This window comes from Lagopus muta, chromosome 9, assembly GCF_023343835.1.
Source record: "Lagopus muta isolate bLagMut1 chromosome 9, bLagMut1 primary, whole genome shotgun sequence".
NCBI classification, from domain to species: domain Eukaryota; kingdom Metazoa; phylum Chordata; class Aves; order Galliformes; family Phasianidae; genus Lagopus; species Lagopus muta.
The window spans coordinates 15296652-15314600 of NC_064441.1; the positions used below are offsets into that span (position 1 = coordinate 15296652).

The 17949-nt window shown below is 44.0% G+C and overlaps 1 protein-coding gene across 2 annotated transcripts in view; it reads left to right on the forward strand.

The window, feature by feature from the left end:
• The first annotated feature begins 17433 nt into the window (after positions 1-17433).
• The window catches only part of DOCK10 (dedicator of cytokinesis 10), a 136005-nt gene continuing 135489 nt past the window's right edge, over positions 17434-17949 (forward strand). For both annotated transcript variants that reach the window (XM_048954661.1, XM_048954662.1), the window contains exon 1: positions 17434-17560. In XM_048954661.1, coding sequence (XP_048810618.1) covers positions 17441-17560 — 120 coding nt within the window. In that variant the 5' untranslated portion in view covers positions 17434-17440. The remainder of the gene's footprint in view (positions 17561-17949) is intronic.

Here is a 17949-nt window from a genome sequence, read left to right on the forward strand (position 1 = left end):
TGTTCCCTGCTGCCTTTCACCAGCTGCAGTCCTCTTTGCAGAGGAAAGCAGGTTTTACTCCTGTTTCTGTATGGAAATGGACCATCTAATCTGTCTTTGATCTTAATGACGTTATGCTGCCATGTCATAGACACAAGAGCCTCCACCTGGTAAGGGAAATTGTGTGAGCTGCAGAGCAAATGCTGGGTTCTGGACCGCCTCAGGTCAGGCTGTGGCTCTTTGCCAGGCAAAGGCTGTGATGGGAGCTCCTCATGAGTGGTTGCAGTCACAATGGGAGCAGCAGAGCGACAGCACACTCTGGGAGGGTGAGGAGAAGCTGAGGTCCCTTGGTTTGTTCAGGGCAGAGGAGCTGAGGGCAGCCCTCATGGCAGCTGCTGCTCCTCGCAGGGAGCGGAGGGACAGCACTGAGCTGTGCTGTGTGACAGCAACAGGCCTGAGGGAACGGCATGGAGCTGTGTTGGGAGGGGCAGCTGGGGTCAGGGAGAGGTTCTGCAGCACAGGGCAGTGGGCACAGAGCAGATCCCAGGGCAGTGGGCACAGCCCCGAGCTGCTGGAGGTTGAGGAGTGTGGGGACACCGCTCTCTGGAATTGGGTTTGGGTGGTCCTGTGTGGAATCATGGAATTGGACTTGAGGATCCTTGTGGCTCCCTTCTGACTTGGGATATTCTGTGTGCAAGATATGATCCAAACAGAGAGGAGTCTGAACCTTTCTTTGCTGTGTGGTTGTTCTCCTCACCAGGCTATTATTTAAGAGGAAAATTCTAGTTTTGGAGAGCTGGCGTTTTCTAAAGGAAAATGTTATATCAGATATTCCATATTATTTCTCTTAGCAGTTAGCATGGAAGGCCTAATGAAAGTATTCTCTGGGTTTAAAAGAGGTTAACAAGACATTTCCCTGAAGGTTTGTTTCTTTGGTGGGTTATTTTCATGAGTGGTTTTATATTTTTACTCGTGCTTTCAAATCAGCTGCTGATGTAAGCCTCTTTGGACTCTTTGGGGTTCACCTTTTTTCTATAAAACTGTTGATCTTCACAGGGAGGTATGTTATTAGTTCTTTATATTCTCTGTTCTGTCTACTGAGGACTTTTTCCAACTCCCATTATGTACTATTGGAAAAACTCTTAAGTGGAGGATAGCATATCCAACTCCTACAGTCTAAGCTTATTTAAAGAGTTTGTCATGTTCCCCACGTTGCCTCAGCCTTTAACGGGCCCAGGGCAGGCTCTTGGCCAGCACTGTCCTTTGCAAGAAGCGTTACTGATATAGGAAACACACAAGTTTTGCATCTTAACTTCTAGACTCAATAATACAGCTTAAGCAATTTATGTTAGTCTGGGCAAATATCCCAAATATCTGGGCAAAAATCTGGCACTCTTGTTGTTCCTCAAGATGGTCTGTATTCAGCCCCAGAAAATACAGAAAGAAAATACCCAGCTTCATGATTGTTTTAGTGGTCCTCCACAAAACTTGGTTCATTTTATCAAAGTGTTTATCAGCAGAGACAGCTTTAATCAGCCAGCTGCAGGTAACCAGTCTAGCTAACTATGAGATGTCTACTCTGTATTCTGCAAAGTAAGCACGCCCTAACACTGTCATACAGTTGTTAGCAACAGATGTCCTGTATATGACAACTGCTCCCTGGAGTTGCTGGAAGAAGGAAGTTTAGCTATCAGCTCTTTGACCCCGTAGCACTCTATGGTCCCATGCTCTATTGGGAATAAAAATGTTGGTAATGAATAGTTGTAATTCACTTGTGCCTGATTTTCTGTGTTTGTCTGACTTCTAGGCAGGTGTCTGTACTATAACACTGTTGTATAAACTCTTGGATAGTGCAGTTGCTCCAGATAACACTTTTTATTGTGCTGGGGGGTGTGCTCACTGTCTTCTGATCTAAATCTATCCTCTTGTAGTTTAAAACTCTCCCACTTTGTCATATCATTATGTACCCATGTAAAAAATGAATTCCCTCCTGTTTATAAGTTCCCTTCAAGTACTAGAAAGATGTAGTGAGGTCTCCCCAAAGCCTTCCGTTCTCCAAGTTGAACAAGCCCAGCTCCCTCAGCGTATCTTCATAGCAGGTTCTTCCAGTCCTCTGAGCATCTCTGTGGGCCTCCTTTGGACTGCTCCAACAGCTTCACGTCTTTCTTGTTCTGGGGACCCCAAGCCTGGATGCAGAGCAGATGGAGACAATCAGTTGCCACCCCTCTTCTGATGCGGTCCAGGATGCAGTTGGCAGCATGCTTGTTTTTTTCTTTTTTGTTTGTTTGTTTTTTTAGGTAGTCTTCTGCTTGACTCAGTCTAGAAAGATCATTAAAATTGTTATCATCTGAAATTTCTTTGCATGAAGTGTCTGTCTTGGAGCAGTTGCACTGCATCGTTTCTTGCAATGCAGTTTCTTTCAGTTTGCAAGAAGTCTGTGCTGCCCACTGAAGCATCAGACCTTGGAAAGGGAGTAATGTGATACTCTTAGAAGAAGGGTAACATTCTCCTCAGCACTGAGTATTCCCATTGTAGAATACAAATGAAGGTTTACAGCTGGTCATTCGGCAAAGCTTATTAGAGTGAGCTTCATTAGCTCTTTTGTATGATTTTGCTAAAGGCTAAGCACTGTTCTTTGTTACTTCTTGCACATGCTTGTATGCAATCTAAATATAGGAACCTACACAGACGCAATTGGTTACAGAAGACACAGCTGTGGAGTTATTATTTACAATCACATTAGACAAGAAGAACAATTGAAGGAAACAGAGACCCCACTAATGACTGCGGGAGCTTTCATTGAAGAACTGTTTCTTTTTTTATATCCAAATGTATCATCAAGAGAGAAACAATTTCGTATGTTGGCTGTATTATTGGAGTACAAGATTATGTTGTTTCTCCATTGCCAAAATTTACTTTTATCTCTCTTGTTCACCATTTTACATAACTACTGTCTCAGATTAGTCTATTGCTTCCATTTTTTCTTGTTTTCTTTCTCTTGTAAATTGTTGGATTCCATTGTGGCACTCTAAGGAGGAAAGAATCCGAGCCCAACACCCCCCTTCCTTAATGAAGACCAAACTGCAGAGCTGGTACCACAGAAATTAAGGGAAACATCATTTTACCAAATTAGTGATGGCATTCCATCGTGGTACTGGCTGGGGAAGAGACTCTCAGACTGCAATTGGTGCCCTTTATCTCTTCCGAAGAAATAACATGCTCTAGGCGTACGCTGATTTTTTTGAGACCACGTTCTTACTGTTCAGGTCTGTTCAGCAAAATCCTCCCAGGTAGCTGTGCATCGCCGCGTTGACTTCCTGTGCACTGTGTCACAGGATTAGCCTGTAGTGCTCGTGTCCTTTAGCACCCGCGGTTCAGGTTGTATTTAACGCTCTGCTGCAACCTACTGATGCTCTGAAGAACTACATCCTAGGCGATCTCCTACCAAACGTCTTCTCTCTCCAGCCCCGCCCAAGCACGAGGTTTGAAAGAATTTAAACTCCCCCTTTTCAGCACTTGTGCAGTCATTGTTTGGAGGGGAGTACTCTTCTATTTTGGCATTTCTATATTTCAAAGTTTCCTATAATGCAATGTCAGAATGAGTTGCTCTGAAAATGGCAGGAGAGCTTGATGAGCACAGCAAGATGAACAGATTGCAGTCCCTAACATGACCAATTTTTTTCATTCAATGTTATATTCTTTTCAGATGTTCAGGAAGTCCTCTGGATTTATGCAGAATGATTAATGAAATCAGCTTTGATAACACTCACTAAGCAGTCAAAGTTCAGGCACGTTTTGCTCGTTAAGCTACTGAGAAAGTCAGCATGTGCAGAAGGTAGCAGCTCTGTACTAGGAGGCCTCAATACCAGTGCTGGGAATTTCACTTTTTCTGGGATGTCAATTGCTGTGTGTCCCTGTTAGCAGTGTCTCTTAAAAAAGCTGTGCAAAGATGAAGCCAGAATTCTCAAAGGCACACAGCTCTTATGTCTTATTAATTTTAGTACAGACTGGGGACCGAGTGCTGAGCTGGCCTGAGAGACAAGAGGACAAAAACCGATCTAGGGGTACATCTGAAAAGATGGGTGCTGAGAAAACAACTGGTAGATTTTGGGATAAGGCAAGATGTCTGTGATCTATAAAAAGAGATATACATGGAAAAGAGAACTGTGGGTTTAGCAGTCTGGACCTGTGCCCACAGATAGTTGTACTTGATGGTGTGCTTCTGAATGACCAGGTGAACGGTCCTGTACACCTCGCTACATCCTGTGTGCACGTGGCCCCTGGCTGGAGTGCACCTCTGCATCAAGGATCTCTTTTGCTGATGAGGTGGAAGCAGGCGATGAGAAGGTAAACTCTGAAGTGGTGGTTGTTCAACCAGGCCCCATGGCAGAAGCAAGGCCTGGCAGTAACTCATGTCTTGTGTTTCTGAAATTCTCTTTAAATGTCAGTCTGCAAGTCACCAAGCTGGTCCTCATCCTCACTGCTATTAGGGGCAATCACAGGTTCAGCCTAGCACATCAGGACATTCAAAATGAGATTGTTATTACTCAAAGGATATGAAGAGGCTCAGAGTCTCCCAGAAGTTCTCATAGTGTACTTCTTTAGGATTTTTAACTTTTAAAACAAACCAAATAGTCTCAGTTGCCATGGCAAATTAATAAATGCATTTCAGAGGGGACTGTGCTTTCCAGTTCCCTGTACCTGAGCAGCAGCTGAGGGCACTGAGCAGGTATGTGGTGCTCCATGCTCCCATAGCAGCGCTCTGACTTCAGCAGCCCTCCAAGCCACTTCCAGGTTAAAGTTTATGGGAACAATCAGACCTCCAGAGGGAGCTCATAAGTATTTCAGTGATTTATTTATTTTACCATTCACATTTGAACTAAAAAAAAATCCCCTGTTCTGGGAGCATTTCAGTAACCTAAGCTACGGGACTTTGTCCCATGTCTAAGTTTTACATGCCATATCTATCATAGCACTATTGGATAATGTCTTGCTTTGTGTGAAGGCCTTTGGAATACTAGAGCCATATCTGGAGCTGATTTATGTTCCTACATTCAGCACTAGTTGGAAACTGAGAATATGCTTCCATACTTTTTATAATAAACATCAAAAAAGAAACAGCGAAGAAACGTTTTGAGATTTAGCCTGAAAAGAGGTTTCAGCAATCTGCCTCTGTGCTGGAGAGAATGGAGAAGTACCACCCTCCCCTGCACTACTGTTCCCTGGTTGTTTTGTCCATCAGAGGAAGGTGTTCAGCGCTTCATGCAGGCCCAGCTGATCATCTCAAAACCCACTGCTCACACCCTGAGATAGGTTTGCTACTAATTTGTGTTTGGCTCAACCCATACACCAACCTCACTGAAGATGCACCACGTAACCTTACTCCGTCAAAGTGACTCAAGCCAGCACCTGTACCTGGCTGAGAAGTTATGATAAGAAGTTGTTTTTTTTTTTGGCAAGGTAAGTTGCAAGGTAACATTAATGAAGTGATTTGTGGACCATGTACTCAAAGAGGAAACCTCATGTGATGGCAGAATTGCTGTGGCAGCCCAGGGCAGAACAGGCTTGAAAAGTCTGCACCCTGCTGCTTCCATGTCCAACCTCAGGATATTCTGTATTAGCTTTGTACCAATAACGAGCCCAGAGTAAGGCATTTATTTTCCTGTTAGAACTTCTAAGTATCCATTCTACACAGAATAGTCTAGAGAATGAAAAGCTCCTGAAGAGCAATTATCTGGGAGCAGAAGTTCATTAGGCTATGGATGGCTTGGGTAAGGACAGCTAGGAGACAGAAGTATGAAATACTGTATTAGTTCAGGGCTATGGGAACCCATCCATGATACTCTCTGAAGGGAAGATGATGTTTTTATTTAACGCTGGCAGTGGAAGATGAATTATCTGAATACTTGGAGGAAATTGTGTGAGGAGGTGAGTTAAGAGCTATTAATCAACAGGGACTGCTAAATTGAAACAAATGCAATCCAATATACTTCAGACTGTCCTCGGCACCAAAACACTTACACAGATTGGGATCACGAGAAGATAATTTATGCTGGAGAAGTTTCAACTCAGGAGGAAATTATAAGCATGTGTTTTGGGGCAGCTGTAATCTAGAGCATTCTGGAATATGATTCTTACTAATTAATATTGCAAAAGTTAAGGCACCAGCATCTGCAGTGCTACCTCTAGTATATTAGCGAATTACTTTTAGTAACAAGAGCACTCCTAGATAACGGGAGGCTTTGAGTCTGATGTTAACAAATTAGTTATTGGATCAGAGAGTCCTGCTGATTAGACAAAATGGCTGAATAGCAATGGGATAGACAACATATTATGTAGATGGAAAATATAGTGAAGGAATGTAAAACATATGGAAAGCATTTTTAAGACTGTGAAGGAGGAAAATCACTGGATCAAACCATGGAATTTGAAGTAAGAAATGTACTCTGGGAAGCATGGAAATTTTGAAGCTAAAGAGTGCTTAAAATTAATGTTTTGTTCTTTTACTTATTCCTTTATTCCTTTCTACATTACCTTATAAAATCACAGTGCCTCTGGGTATGCTCTGGTAACAATCAGGTATGGGTCATGGTCACAGGGGGCTCTGAAGGCAGTAGGGCTTCTCCTGCCCCTCTGTGGCAGCCCTGCACACAACCCAGATTGCCCAACCAGCACCATTTGCTAGCAAAATTATATGTTACTTTGCCTCCACCGAAGAGCTAAGAGAATTTAAGCTTGAGTATGGGTAGGAATTTTAGTCTGTGTAAGAAAAGAGTATCTGGAAATGGCATATAGGAGGCAGAGCTCATGGATAAGCTGTTTGTAATGGCTTACACCTTCTGTAGGGATGTGCAGCTAATCTGGCACAGAAGATGGATGCATTTTCCTAGGCTACTGGCCCTAGATAAATGTTTCAGTGTTTGCAATTCTGAAAAGGGTAGTCATGGCACTGCAGACTGTGGCTTCCTTCCTTTTCTCTTGAAAACAGTGTGCAAGGGATTTAAAGTCAGTAGCAGGTTTGAGCATTAGTAAGAGGTAACAGGAGCTGGCATCACCACAAAACCCAGGCTAGCTCTTCCAATGATAGCCACCAGCCAGGTCTGATCACAGCAGGATTTTAAAGCTAGTTCCCAAAGAGGGATTTGCTAATCAGAATGCAAGCTGATGGCCTTCAGGTGACTGAAGTGGAAAACTGTGATCCTGAAGACCTTGCTGAACTGCTGGCATCTAATCCCTGTAGACACCCCTGTTTTACTTGACGAACACTCTGTTTCTCAGAGCTCACACACTGCACACTGAGAATTCCTTGTCCTAAAATGTCCTCCTTCAATCGTTCTGCCTTTTGGTATTTTGAAATTGGACTGTTTGCATAGAAAAGGGTAGGTCAGAAGTTTTCCCCCATCCTGAGAGATTTCAGACCCGCATTTCCCATTCCTTGGGCTATGCTGTACACAGCAGGAGCTCCCCAGTCCCTCAGTGAAGCCACACAACTGTTTGAAAATAATGCATTGGGTGTGAACCTGAGAAAACAAGTAATAGAACAGGTTACATTGCCATCAGTGAGATACTATCAACAGGGCTGATGTACCCCGTGATATGCTGAATTTAATGTGAAATAAAGAATTGCTGACTGCAACCAGTCTGACTTTTTCTCTTAGGAGAGTAGTGAGGTGAAATTTTAAATTATATGATATTTTTATGTGCGAAGCATGAAGAGGGAAGTGCACTTAAGCTTCTGTTTATCTCTGGCTTATTATATATTACGTTACTCTCCAACGTTTGTGTTGCTTGTAGGCAAGAGATGTACAACTCTTAAATGTTGACATCCTGTACATACATAAAGACAGTGTCTGTGGAAGTGGTATACTTTTCAGCTCTGATTTAAAATTCTTTATTTTTCAGATCTCATATAAAGGAATAGCTAAATATTGCAGTACTGTAACATGTATAAGCTCTGGCATCTGCTGTGCCTCTGCACACTGGATGGAGCTCTCTGGTAGGGTAACTGCACGGGTATAAAAACCTTATGGTGGAAAATCCACAGTCCAACACAGCACATTCTCATGGTGCTACAGTACAGGATCACTCCTGCTTTTAAGCATGTGGGAGTTTTGTATTTGGTATCTTTGCAACGTGATTCAGAATTCTCTATTGTTAATAGAAGTTGGCTCAATCCAGATCTTTTGTTATCCTATTGCCATCATCTCTTAACAGAGCTCCTTTTTTTTTGTTGTTGTTGTTTTGTTTTTGTTATTTTCATTAGGGAAATGTTCACGAGCATAGTTAATTCCTCTGGTTTTCAGGTGTAGAAACCTTGTATCTCTCCTACTCACTGCATTGTGAGCTACCCGCTGGCTGTAAGAAGGGGTACACAGTGCTCTCAGTAGGAGGCATGCTCAGATTTTCACTGTGAATCAGAAAGACTTTGACCTTAACAAGAAAATAACAAACCTGTATTATCTGTTCCTTGGTGCTACTCCTTAAAACAGTTCTACAAGAATTGTTTTGTCTATTGCTGTACCTCCTTTATTAACTACTAAGTCACTGATTGGAGCCTGTGCCTATCTCTCGATGTCCTCCAGACCTCTGCTTCCACTCTGAACCTTTACCTGCACTGTGCTGGGAGGTGTATACATCTGATGTGGGTTTTTTTTAGCATCTTGTTTTGTCTCTTGGCTTACTGTGTGGCCCAGATTGCATAAGCAACTGTAGATTTGTCAAATAATATTTGCATTCAGACAAAGAAGTTTTCTTCTGTGACAGGCTTTCTGTACTCCCAGAGCAGGGCCATGCATAACTGATGTGAGTTGTGTTCCTAACACACTACCATGTGACATTCTCATGAACAGACCTAGGCAGCATAGAGTGCAAAGAATTCACCGCTAGCTGAGTCCACAACTGGTAGGAAACTGCCCAAAGCTCGAGCATGGATTGGTCTGCTACAACAGGAGGAAATGTATAGAGGCTTGTGTCTGGTCTAATTGTCATTAATGTTTTCACTAGTGACACAGTCTTTGTTTTACTCCTATGTATTAACATTTGTAGATGGTACTATGCTGTGAAGGGTTGCAATTGCTTTGATGCAGAAGATAATATTCAGAAATTTGAGAAATTATCTGAAGTTCCCCACTTGAAAGAGAGGAATAAATAATGACAACTGAATTGGATTTTTAGTATTAATGAATTATTAATATTCTTTCTCTTTTAATCATCTAATTGTAGCTTAGCACTATAGGTGGGAGGCCATTTATGGGAATGGAGCTCATCTCCCACCTGTGAGTAATCAGCTGGCAAAATATTAAGTGCCACCACCCCAAGTGAAATCTGGGTAAGGATAGAGCTTTGAAGAGGGACTTTACAGAGTGAGCACACAAAGAAGGCAGAAACTAATATCCATGCTTTTGTTTATGGCATCTGTTGTGCCTGATTTGCATGCATCGTTCTACTTTCATGTAAGTATAACATAATGAGAAGTTGGGCCTAGAAGCTTTAAGCTGTTGGGGTCCACATACAAATAACATTTACTGATGTAGTCAAGGACTCCCTGCAAGTTAGACTAGGAATTCAGAGAACTATAATTATTACTGTGCTATCAGTGATAAACAATTGTTCAGTCGTAAGAGTAATCTTGGTATTAGCCTCTAGTGCCTTTGCTAATATATCTCAAAGAAGCTATTATGTGTCATAGATCTATGTTGTCTTGTAATTGAGTGAGGAGAAAATACCTTATTTTCCAAAGGCGACTTGAAGAAATAGCCTTAAGGAAGACAGAACAGCTGAAAAGCAGAGCACCAGGCTCACTGAGATGGGCCCAGGGCACAGCTGGGGCCACATGGGAGGCTCACCACGCAGCCTGTAATACGCATGCTTTTAAACACTTCTGGTGTGTTTGTAGCGTTGCACCTTTAACGTGCAATAGCTTTCCAGCTGTAGTTACTCTTTATGAATGACCATTAATGAAAATGGCACCTTCTCAGTATCTAGGTCTGCTTTTACACTTAGGTGAGCTCTACTTGCTGATTGCATTTCCGAGACATTTTTAGTTTCCTAGTCCCACTAGCCCTCCAGATTTGGATAGAAGGGAAGCGTCTGATTTGTATTTTCATTTCCATGATTCCCACCCCTGAGTCATTCCCAGCTGATTGCTGCCATATAAACCACTGAGAGAAAAGGATGCTGTAATGGAAACTTCTTTCGATCCGGTTGCTACAGGGATTTAATCTTCTGCGAGCATCCAGCACAGCTCATCATAAATGTTGTATTAAGAATATGGAAAAGAAAAAAAAACAAAAACAAAAAAACAAGGCAGCTTATTATCATAGGTGCTGAGGGTAAAAGCTGGGCCAAAATCATTCTGCATGGCTGTTTTTGCTGTAGGAAGTAATAGGGAAAGCTGCCTTTGTTTTTCTGCACTCGGAGATACAAGAGAGGCACTCTATTCTCCACTGAACAGATGGTAAATTAAAAGGTAGTGTATAGACTAAAAGAGTCGGTAATTACTGTAGAACACTTCCATAGGTTGAAGGAATTGGTGATTATTATAAAAAGCTTCTCTTAAATGGTACAGCTGCATCTTTCACACACATTAATTTAACTTCTGTAGGACTTGAATGAGAATTCGCATGCATGTCTTGGGCAAGAGTTTGTCCCTCAGATTAGAAACATCTTCAAATTTTTGCTTATGCAGAGAATTCCAAAGTGCAATGGAAACAGTGGATTTAGTCCCATTAACTTTAATAAGATGTGATCAGTCTCAATAATGTGATGTGTCATTATTATCAACTAAAATCAGCAGCTCCCTAAGAATCTGATGGCAGCTTCAGTGTACTGTTGCAAGATAATTTTTTAACACTCTTCTCTAGTAACACTAAACGGATAGAGTTACCCTGAGCACACTATTTCTTATTCCATCTTCTTGAATGTCTGTATTTATGAGTAGAGGAAAAGGAGTGAGATGTTGGCATCTGCCATTGTCGCAGTCTGTGGAACAGAGCTATTGTACTGACTGACGTTAGCAGAAGTTAAATTTCAGCTTTTAGTTGGTCTCTTTGGATTGCTTTCCCTGTTAGAAGGTATGCAGCTTTGTGGTTGTCCATGCTGTCTTTTTATTAGAAATAATTTCTTAGCATTATCAGTGTGTTTCATACTGTTACATATGTTAGTACTTCTTTATGGAGATATTATCATGGACCCCCCAAAGATTCAAGAAATCCATCAGAAAGTAGATATTTTATTCTCCCATTTCTATCGTAATAACCTGAGTTTGACCTCAAATTGGCTCTGTTGCTGGATAGATTAAAAAGATTTTTGTTTAAAATACAGTAATTCCATCTCATTTTTAATATCTAAATCAAAAATCGTCATATTGCCTTTCTAGTGTTGCTGTTTGTAAATAGCAAGTGCTTGTTCAAAAATGTACAAACTTAAAATATTTGTATGATCCAAGCAAATCTGACACAGAGACAGGTTCTAAACTGACAACATTACGCTAGACTCTAGATTTTACTTGTGTCGATCGGTAATAGTCAGCTGCTAGGCAGAGTTGTAGTTCCTTTGTGACCACTCAGTACAAGGAGTCTCAGTTCACTGCAGTTACTCCCATACAGCAGGGCTTCAGGGGAGCCATAGTGATGGCATGTCAGTGTTTAATGAGGATCTTTTCCTCTCTTTCTCCTGCAAATGCATCCTTGAGAGCTGCTGAGGTTCCTTGTGGGAAATGGGGTGGGCTCCAGAGTTCCTCAGTGAGATTTCATCAGCCAGGAAAAACCAGGTCTCTGGCTGCTTTGGAGGGCCAGCTTACATCCATTTGCTCTCCAGAACCATCCTGAGGGTTTGGCACAAACCAGTCCTCTTGGGTAGTGCTGAACTACAGCCAGCTTGGATTCCCCAAGGCCTGAGGGTGACACCTGAATCCCTTTGGTTTCAGTGGTAAAGGGAGAGGAGCCTTGGTCACCCAGCCGGTTGTTGGTGGTATGCACACAGTGAAACCAACAGCAGTTTCAGTTTCACCTGCTGTGAGAAGCAGGAGGAGAAAGAGAGAACCACGTTTATCCCCAAAACCATACCGTGTGGCCATATTTCCACTCCGAGGAGTGAGATTCATGAGCCAGCAGCTTGGCTTGGACTGGGCTGTGCATAGAACACAGAGGTGTGTGCTGCAGCTCAGCCATGGAGCGTGGGCTGGTGCAGTGTGCTGCAGCCACAACAGGGCACTATGAGGAAGTCCTCTTGGGGTAGCAAAGGAGAGGCCTTTGCTCATCCTAATGACAATTCCTCCAGCTGCATGGGATTTTTCAATGAGAGGGAGTGGGGAGGAAGTGGTGGTAAAGGAAAAGGCTGCTTGCTGCATTTCTGGCTGTACTTAAGGCTCAGCAAGATGGCGGGATGGGTTCCCCATTCACTCTGGGGAGAGAGCCTGGGCTAGTTTTTCTATTTATTTTTATACTGTAGAACTTGTGGCCTGTTCTCTGCATTTTTGTAAAGAAAAATGAATTTGTGCAGCACCTGCTTGTAGAAAGGAAAAAGTGGCAAAGCATCCAGTGTTCACCCAGGAGGATTACACATTGACTTATGGTGGCCCTAGTTCACTTCCACTACAGCTTCAGATTCTTGAGATTTTGTACCTGCAAGGTAGCAGGCTAAGTGCACTCCAAAATAAAATTTAGAGGTCATGAGACACATCCTACAAATTATTTCAGGCAGAAATAAAATCAAGCAGGCTGTGTTTAGAAAAGAAAAAGAAGAAGCCTCCTGGAATGCAGTCCTCAGTGCCAAGTACACTTTGTATAGAGAACCATGGAAAAAAAGCATTTAAAAATGGAAAGGTCAGGATCTTGACCTGCTTGACTTCCACAAATGGTAAAATATGCTGACTGGGGAAGAAGAATGTATGCACGGAGGTATGGGGGACACAACTGAGAGTTAATATCCATGAAGACAATTAATCTTGCTTTTATTATTCTGTGTCAGTACAGTGAAAAATATGCAGGTGGAGCTCTTCCTATGATTCTCCAGGTGTTCTGAATATTCCTGAATGAAGACTGATTGCATGGAATTACCTTAGGCCTCTGTTAGTTTAACTTTCCTGCCTGTTTTTACAACTACAGAGATAGTTGTAATGATGTGCACATCTCAACTGCTGTGTGAAGCAGGTGTAACTTCTGCTTTAAAGGGTAAAGCCTGTTTCACCTATGGCCTCATGTTTGTAAGTACATGCAATTTCAGTCGTGCTAAATACGACAAGGCTATGTACTTATCATAACAAGTGACGACTGATGCAATTAAAACATTAATTTTTATCATACCAACTGGAGTGTTTCAGCTGAATGTATTTAGTAGAAATGATGATAGTGGAGAAATATTTTAAAGCTGAGAACACATCAGTCGTCCACCAAATGAGACAGACTTGAAATTGATTTCCCATGATTTTCCTTGCAGCTTCCATGTTACAATTTTGAGACTTTCTAAAATGAACTTCAGCAGGCAGTGGAGGAAAGATGCAAAGAGTGAAACTCTGAGGGCCATCCTGCCCAGTGCTGCATGCCAGACAACTGGTAGGAGCCTCGCAGAGCGAAATGTGTCACCACCAGTCCTGTGTTTTCTGTACACTTATGAGCAACATTCTATATTTGAAGATGCCTGTAGCCTTGTGGGTGCCAGACAGCTTACAGGACATGGGTAATGCTTCTCACATTTTACATATTGTACACCAGGTGTAATTGGGAATAACATAAGTAAATGGAAGGATTTCCTTGTTTGTCTCCCACAGTAGTAAGACTTAATTTTTAAAACAGTTCCACCTGCCCCATAAGGCACTTACAGATAGACTTGGGGCAGTTGATCTATTATGTCTGTAGCTTCAAGTAGCAAGTGATTTTGCTTGCTGTATTATTTCAAGTTTATGCAGTCCTCAGTAAAATAATTTGTTATGCTCCCAGGAGGATTGTTGCTCTTCATCCAACTGAGAGATCTTTTCTCTTGATTTTTGTGTACAATTTATGCCTCATTCCATTCACAATGCAAAGCCAGCTTACCCAAAAGCAACTGGCTTGGATGAATCAATATTTCTTCAAGAATAAAATTGGGTTTGGAGTGAGGGTATTTGTATCTCTGGCGTACAGGAGTGCAGATAAGATCTGATCCCTGTGATATGCTCATTTTCAGACCACTGATCTGATGGCACATTCTTATCAGAGATGCCATAAACACATAGGCATCTTTGTTCTCAATGAAGATATTCTGTACTTGGCTACTGTGGTGTCCTTTCAATGAAGCAGATTTTTTTTTCTTTTCTCCTGTACCTCTTCTATTCAGTACTACAAAGGTACAGTAATTATAACGCATGGATATAATTAAATAAGAGGTTAGATCTGGTATTTCATAATCAAGGGAAAATGTTCTGACCTCAGCGAGCCTCTAAAACAAGCACACAAGTTGTGTTCTACAAGCGGTGTTATTGCTAGTAATAATTCTTTATGAAAAGGATGCGTGTTTGCCTGGGGTTTGAGGGTTACTGCAATGTGCCGTAAGTTGGATGGAGTGGCTATAACTAGATGGGAAGTGAACAGTGATGTCTTAAAAGTTTCTGAATTGTTGGACCAATTTAAAAGGCACTCGAGTTGAAAATCACATTAAAAGCATTAACTTTCTTGTGCTAGCAATAGTAATGGAGATTGCAAAACGTGGAATTTAGCTGCATCAGCAATCAGAGACTTCTTAGAATTAATGAATTAATGGCTCCAGGATGCCACTGAACAGGAGAATCCATTTCACCTCACGTGGACAGGAAGAAATTATAAGACCAGGTGAAACTCAGTGTGGATTATATAGTATGATTGCTTCTTTGCAGCTCTGATAGCGAAACCCACAGCGGCCAGATCCAGCCAGCTTTGCAGTCAGGAGGCTGACCAGGAGGCAGCACCAAGGCTGTAAACAGTGATGGGAGAGGTGGGAGGTGGAGAAAGGTGTTCTGTCAATGGAGAAAATGTCTGCGTTGGTGCCTGTGTACATCAAGCAGACCTAGGGAGTTTTGCTGTGTTTTTTGTTTTGCTCTGTGCCCACTGGAAATGAGCACGGGGGAGGGGATGGTTGTACTTGTGAGAAAGTGGAACTATTGTTCCATTTTAGCTCACATGCAGCTGTGAGGGAAAATTGTTTTTGTGCTGTTGCTAAAAGAGACAAAACTTCAGTAGTGTTACTGCTTAATGCAACTGCTCATTGAGGACTTGGCGTGCTAGTAGTAATGGTTTTGAAATAAAATTGTTCCAAACATTCATCATCATTGAGGAAATGTTCAAGACCCAAAGTGGTTCTAAGTGGGAAACTCAATCCAAAAAAGTACAGCCAGCCATTATGTGTAATGCTGAAATTGTTCTCCATCAAGGATACAATTGCAGTCATTCAACTCTTAGGGTTGGTTGTAAGCAGTTGTAGGTGTTGGCTCCAACTTGTATTTTAAGAACACGTTTGTGTAGCTTCAGATCTCCAGCACAAGACTTTCTGCTCAGCCAGAGATGTGACTCTGCCCTTCTTGCTACTTTAATAATGCTAATTACATGTTTAGGAGCTGACAGGTTTCTCAGGGGGTGGTGATTAACAGGATGTGCAATAAATACTGCTGTGGCTTTTTCTTAGCAGTTTGTTTGTACATTTCTGGTAGTTGCCTCATTCTTGTGATCCTGTGCATATTCATATTTAAGCAACCAGGGCTGATGGCCCTGCCAGCACCATGCTAGGGGATGCCTGGAGTCAAGTGGAAAGGCTCCTGTGTAACAACTGATTGAAACCTGAGAATTAAAAAACTTCTGAATCGCAGAGGAACTATGGGACAAAGCAGAAGAATTCATCTGGCATAATAAATAATTTGGTGAACAGTTAAACTCCTGCAAAATCCTGGGTACCTGTGCTTTGTGCTGTGCAGGACAGCTTCAGAAGCAGACTCAGCTCATCTATGACAAAGCTCCATACTGTCACAGAATGTTTAAGGGGATGATAATCAAAGATATGTGCTGTGTTTAATCCAACTGCCTTTTTGCAGGGCTGACCACAGCTGAGCAGCAGCAAAGTGCTCTGCCCAAAGCCAAAACAGCTGCAAGCCCCTGGGCCTCCATTCTCATTTTCTTAAAATCATTTTCTAAGTGTGCATGCTGAATGAAAGCCATGGTTAACATTCACGATGATTCTTTTTCACACATGCAATGTGTGTTTCCTTTGCTGTCTGCAACAAATTGCAGTGAAGCGTGTTGCAAAGTTCATCTTTGTGTTGAGGCAGAATGCTTCCTTAGAGTCACCACGACTGCTCTTCTTTTTCTTCTTTGCAACATCAGGCTGCAGCTTCCCGAACTGAGCCTGACCTGGACCATTTGCAAAGTGAATGAGTCTCCTTTCTTCATCTTTGAGTCACTTTTTGTGACAAATATTTCTCAATAGAACAAGAAAGAAAAATCCAATCCTGTACTGCTTCCTTACAGAGCTGAACTTCAGCTTTCGAACAAGGATCATCTCTAAAATATTTGAAGGCAACACCAACAGTACGAACATCTAGACTGGTAGCTGTACTTGCTGTAAGCCATTACGGGGGCACTTGCTGCACTTCAGACGATTCCCCTCACTGGGGAAGCCCTGGCCTCAGCTGCGAATGCCATAGTGCTGTCCCTACTCTGCTGGGTGGCTTCAGGACACAGGGATTGAGACAGGGTGGCCAATGGGCAGCACACTGCTGCATTTCTCTTGGCTTCACGTCAGCTAAGTTACAGATAGAAAGAGTGGAAAAAGGCAACGCAGTTCCTGTTTGCTTTTGCATTGTTTCAAAGAGAAGATGAGTAAAGTCTTAAGTCTTTCAAAACTCAGTGTTGTAACAACGGGAAGAAAGGTTTGTCACCAAGCAAAAACACAAAAGTCCTATGCTACAGGGCCACATCCTTCTGTGCTGTGCTGATGGGAGACCCGGTGCCAGCAGCTGTGTGCAGCCACAGCCCTGCTCCCACCTGAGCTCCATCAGTGCCTATTCAGGGATTATACCTGGGGTTACTCAGGGTCTGCGTCAGACCGGTCCGGTGCGGACTGATGGACCCCCACGGGGTGGTCACTCTCCAGCGTCTCCTTGGCCGCTCTATCTAATAATTCTGCATCACGAGGAAAGCTGAAGCACCCCGTCAGAAGGAATTCCAGCGGGGCTCTCGGCACCACAACTGCGTGTCGAGGAGTCAGTCAGCCCGGCCGGGGCTCCGGGATCCGCCGCCGCCCCTCACTGCTCTCGGGGGCCGTGCGGGGCCGCTCCGCGCGGAACACGCTGGCCGGGGAGGGCCGGGGGAGGCCGCCCCGCGGCGCTCGGGGGGAGCGCGCCTCGGGCGGGCGAGCGGGGAGGAGAGCTCGGGAGGGAGCGGGGCACCCCAGTTCCGCTTCCTGACGGCGCCTCGGCCCGGGCGGGGAGCGGCGGCAGCAGCGCGGGGTGCTGGCGCCCATGGCCGGCGAGCGGACGCGGCGCTTCACGCGGAGCCTGCTGCGGCCGGGACAGGCGGCGGAGCTGCGGCACAGCGCGGCCACGGCCGCCGCCACCGCCAGCGGCCGCCTTCAGCAGCGGGTGAGCGCGGGCGGCGGGGAGGGGCGGCGGGCGGCGGCCAGGTGCGAGGGGCGCGGCCGGGACGGGCAGGGCAGGACAGCCCCGGCGGGATGGGGAGGGGGCCTGGAGGGCGCCGGGATGGACCCTGGCACGGCCCCGCCGAAGCCCTCGCGGGCAGCGCTGCTCAGTAGGCAGCCTCGGCTCGTAGCCTCAGCCTGCAGCCCGCCGCTCGTTTGAGCGCTCTCTTCTCTTTTGAATGGATACTGGAAGCGAAACGCGAAAAGCTCTCTGCTAAAGTGAGCCTCGCGTGCAGCGGGGCTAAGGGGAGCGAGAGCTCCCAGTCATTTGCTGTCACTCGCGTGGCTTCTGGGGACTCGCAGCCTGCAGCACGGCCGCCGAGCTGCGGTGGC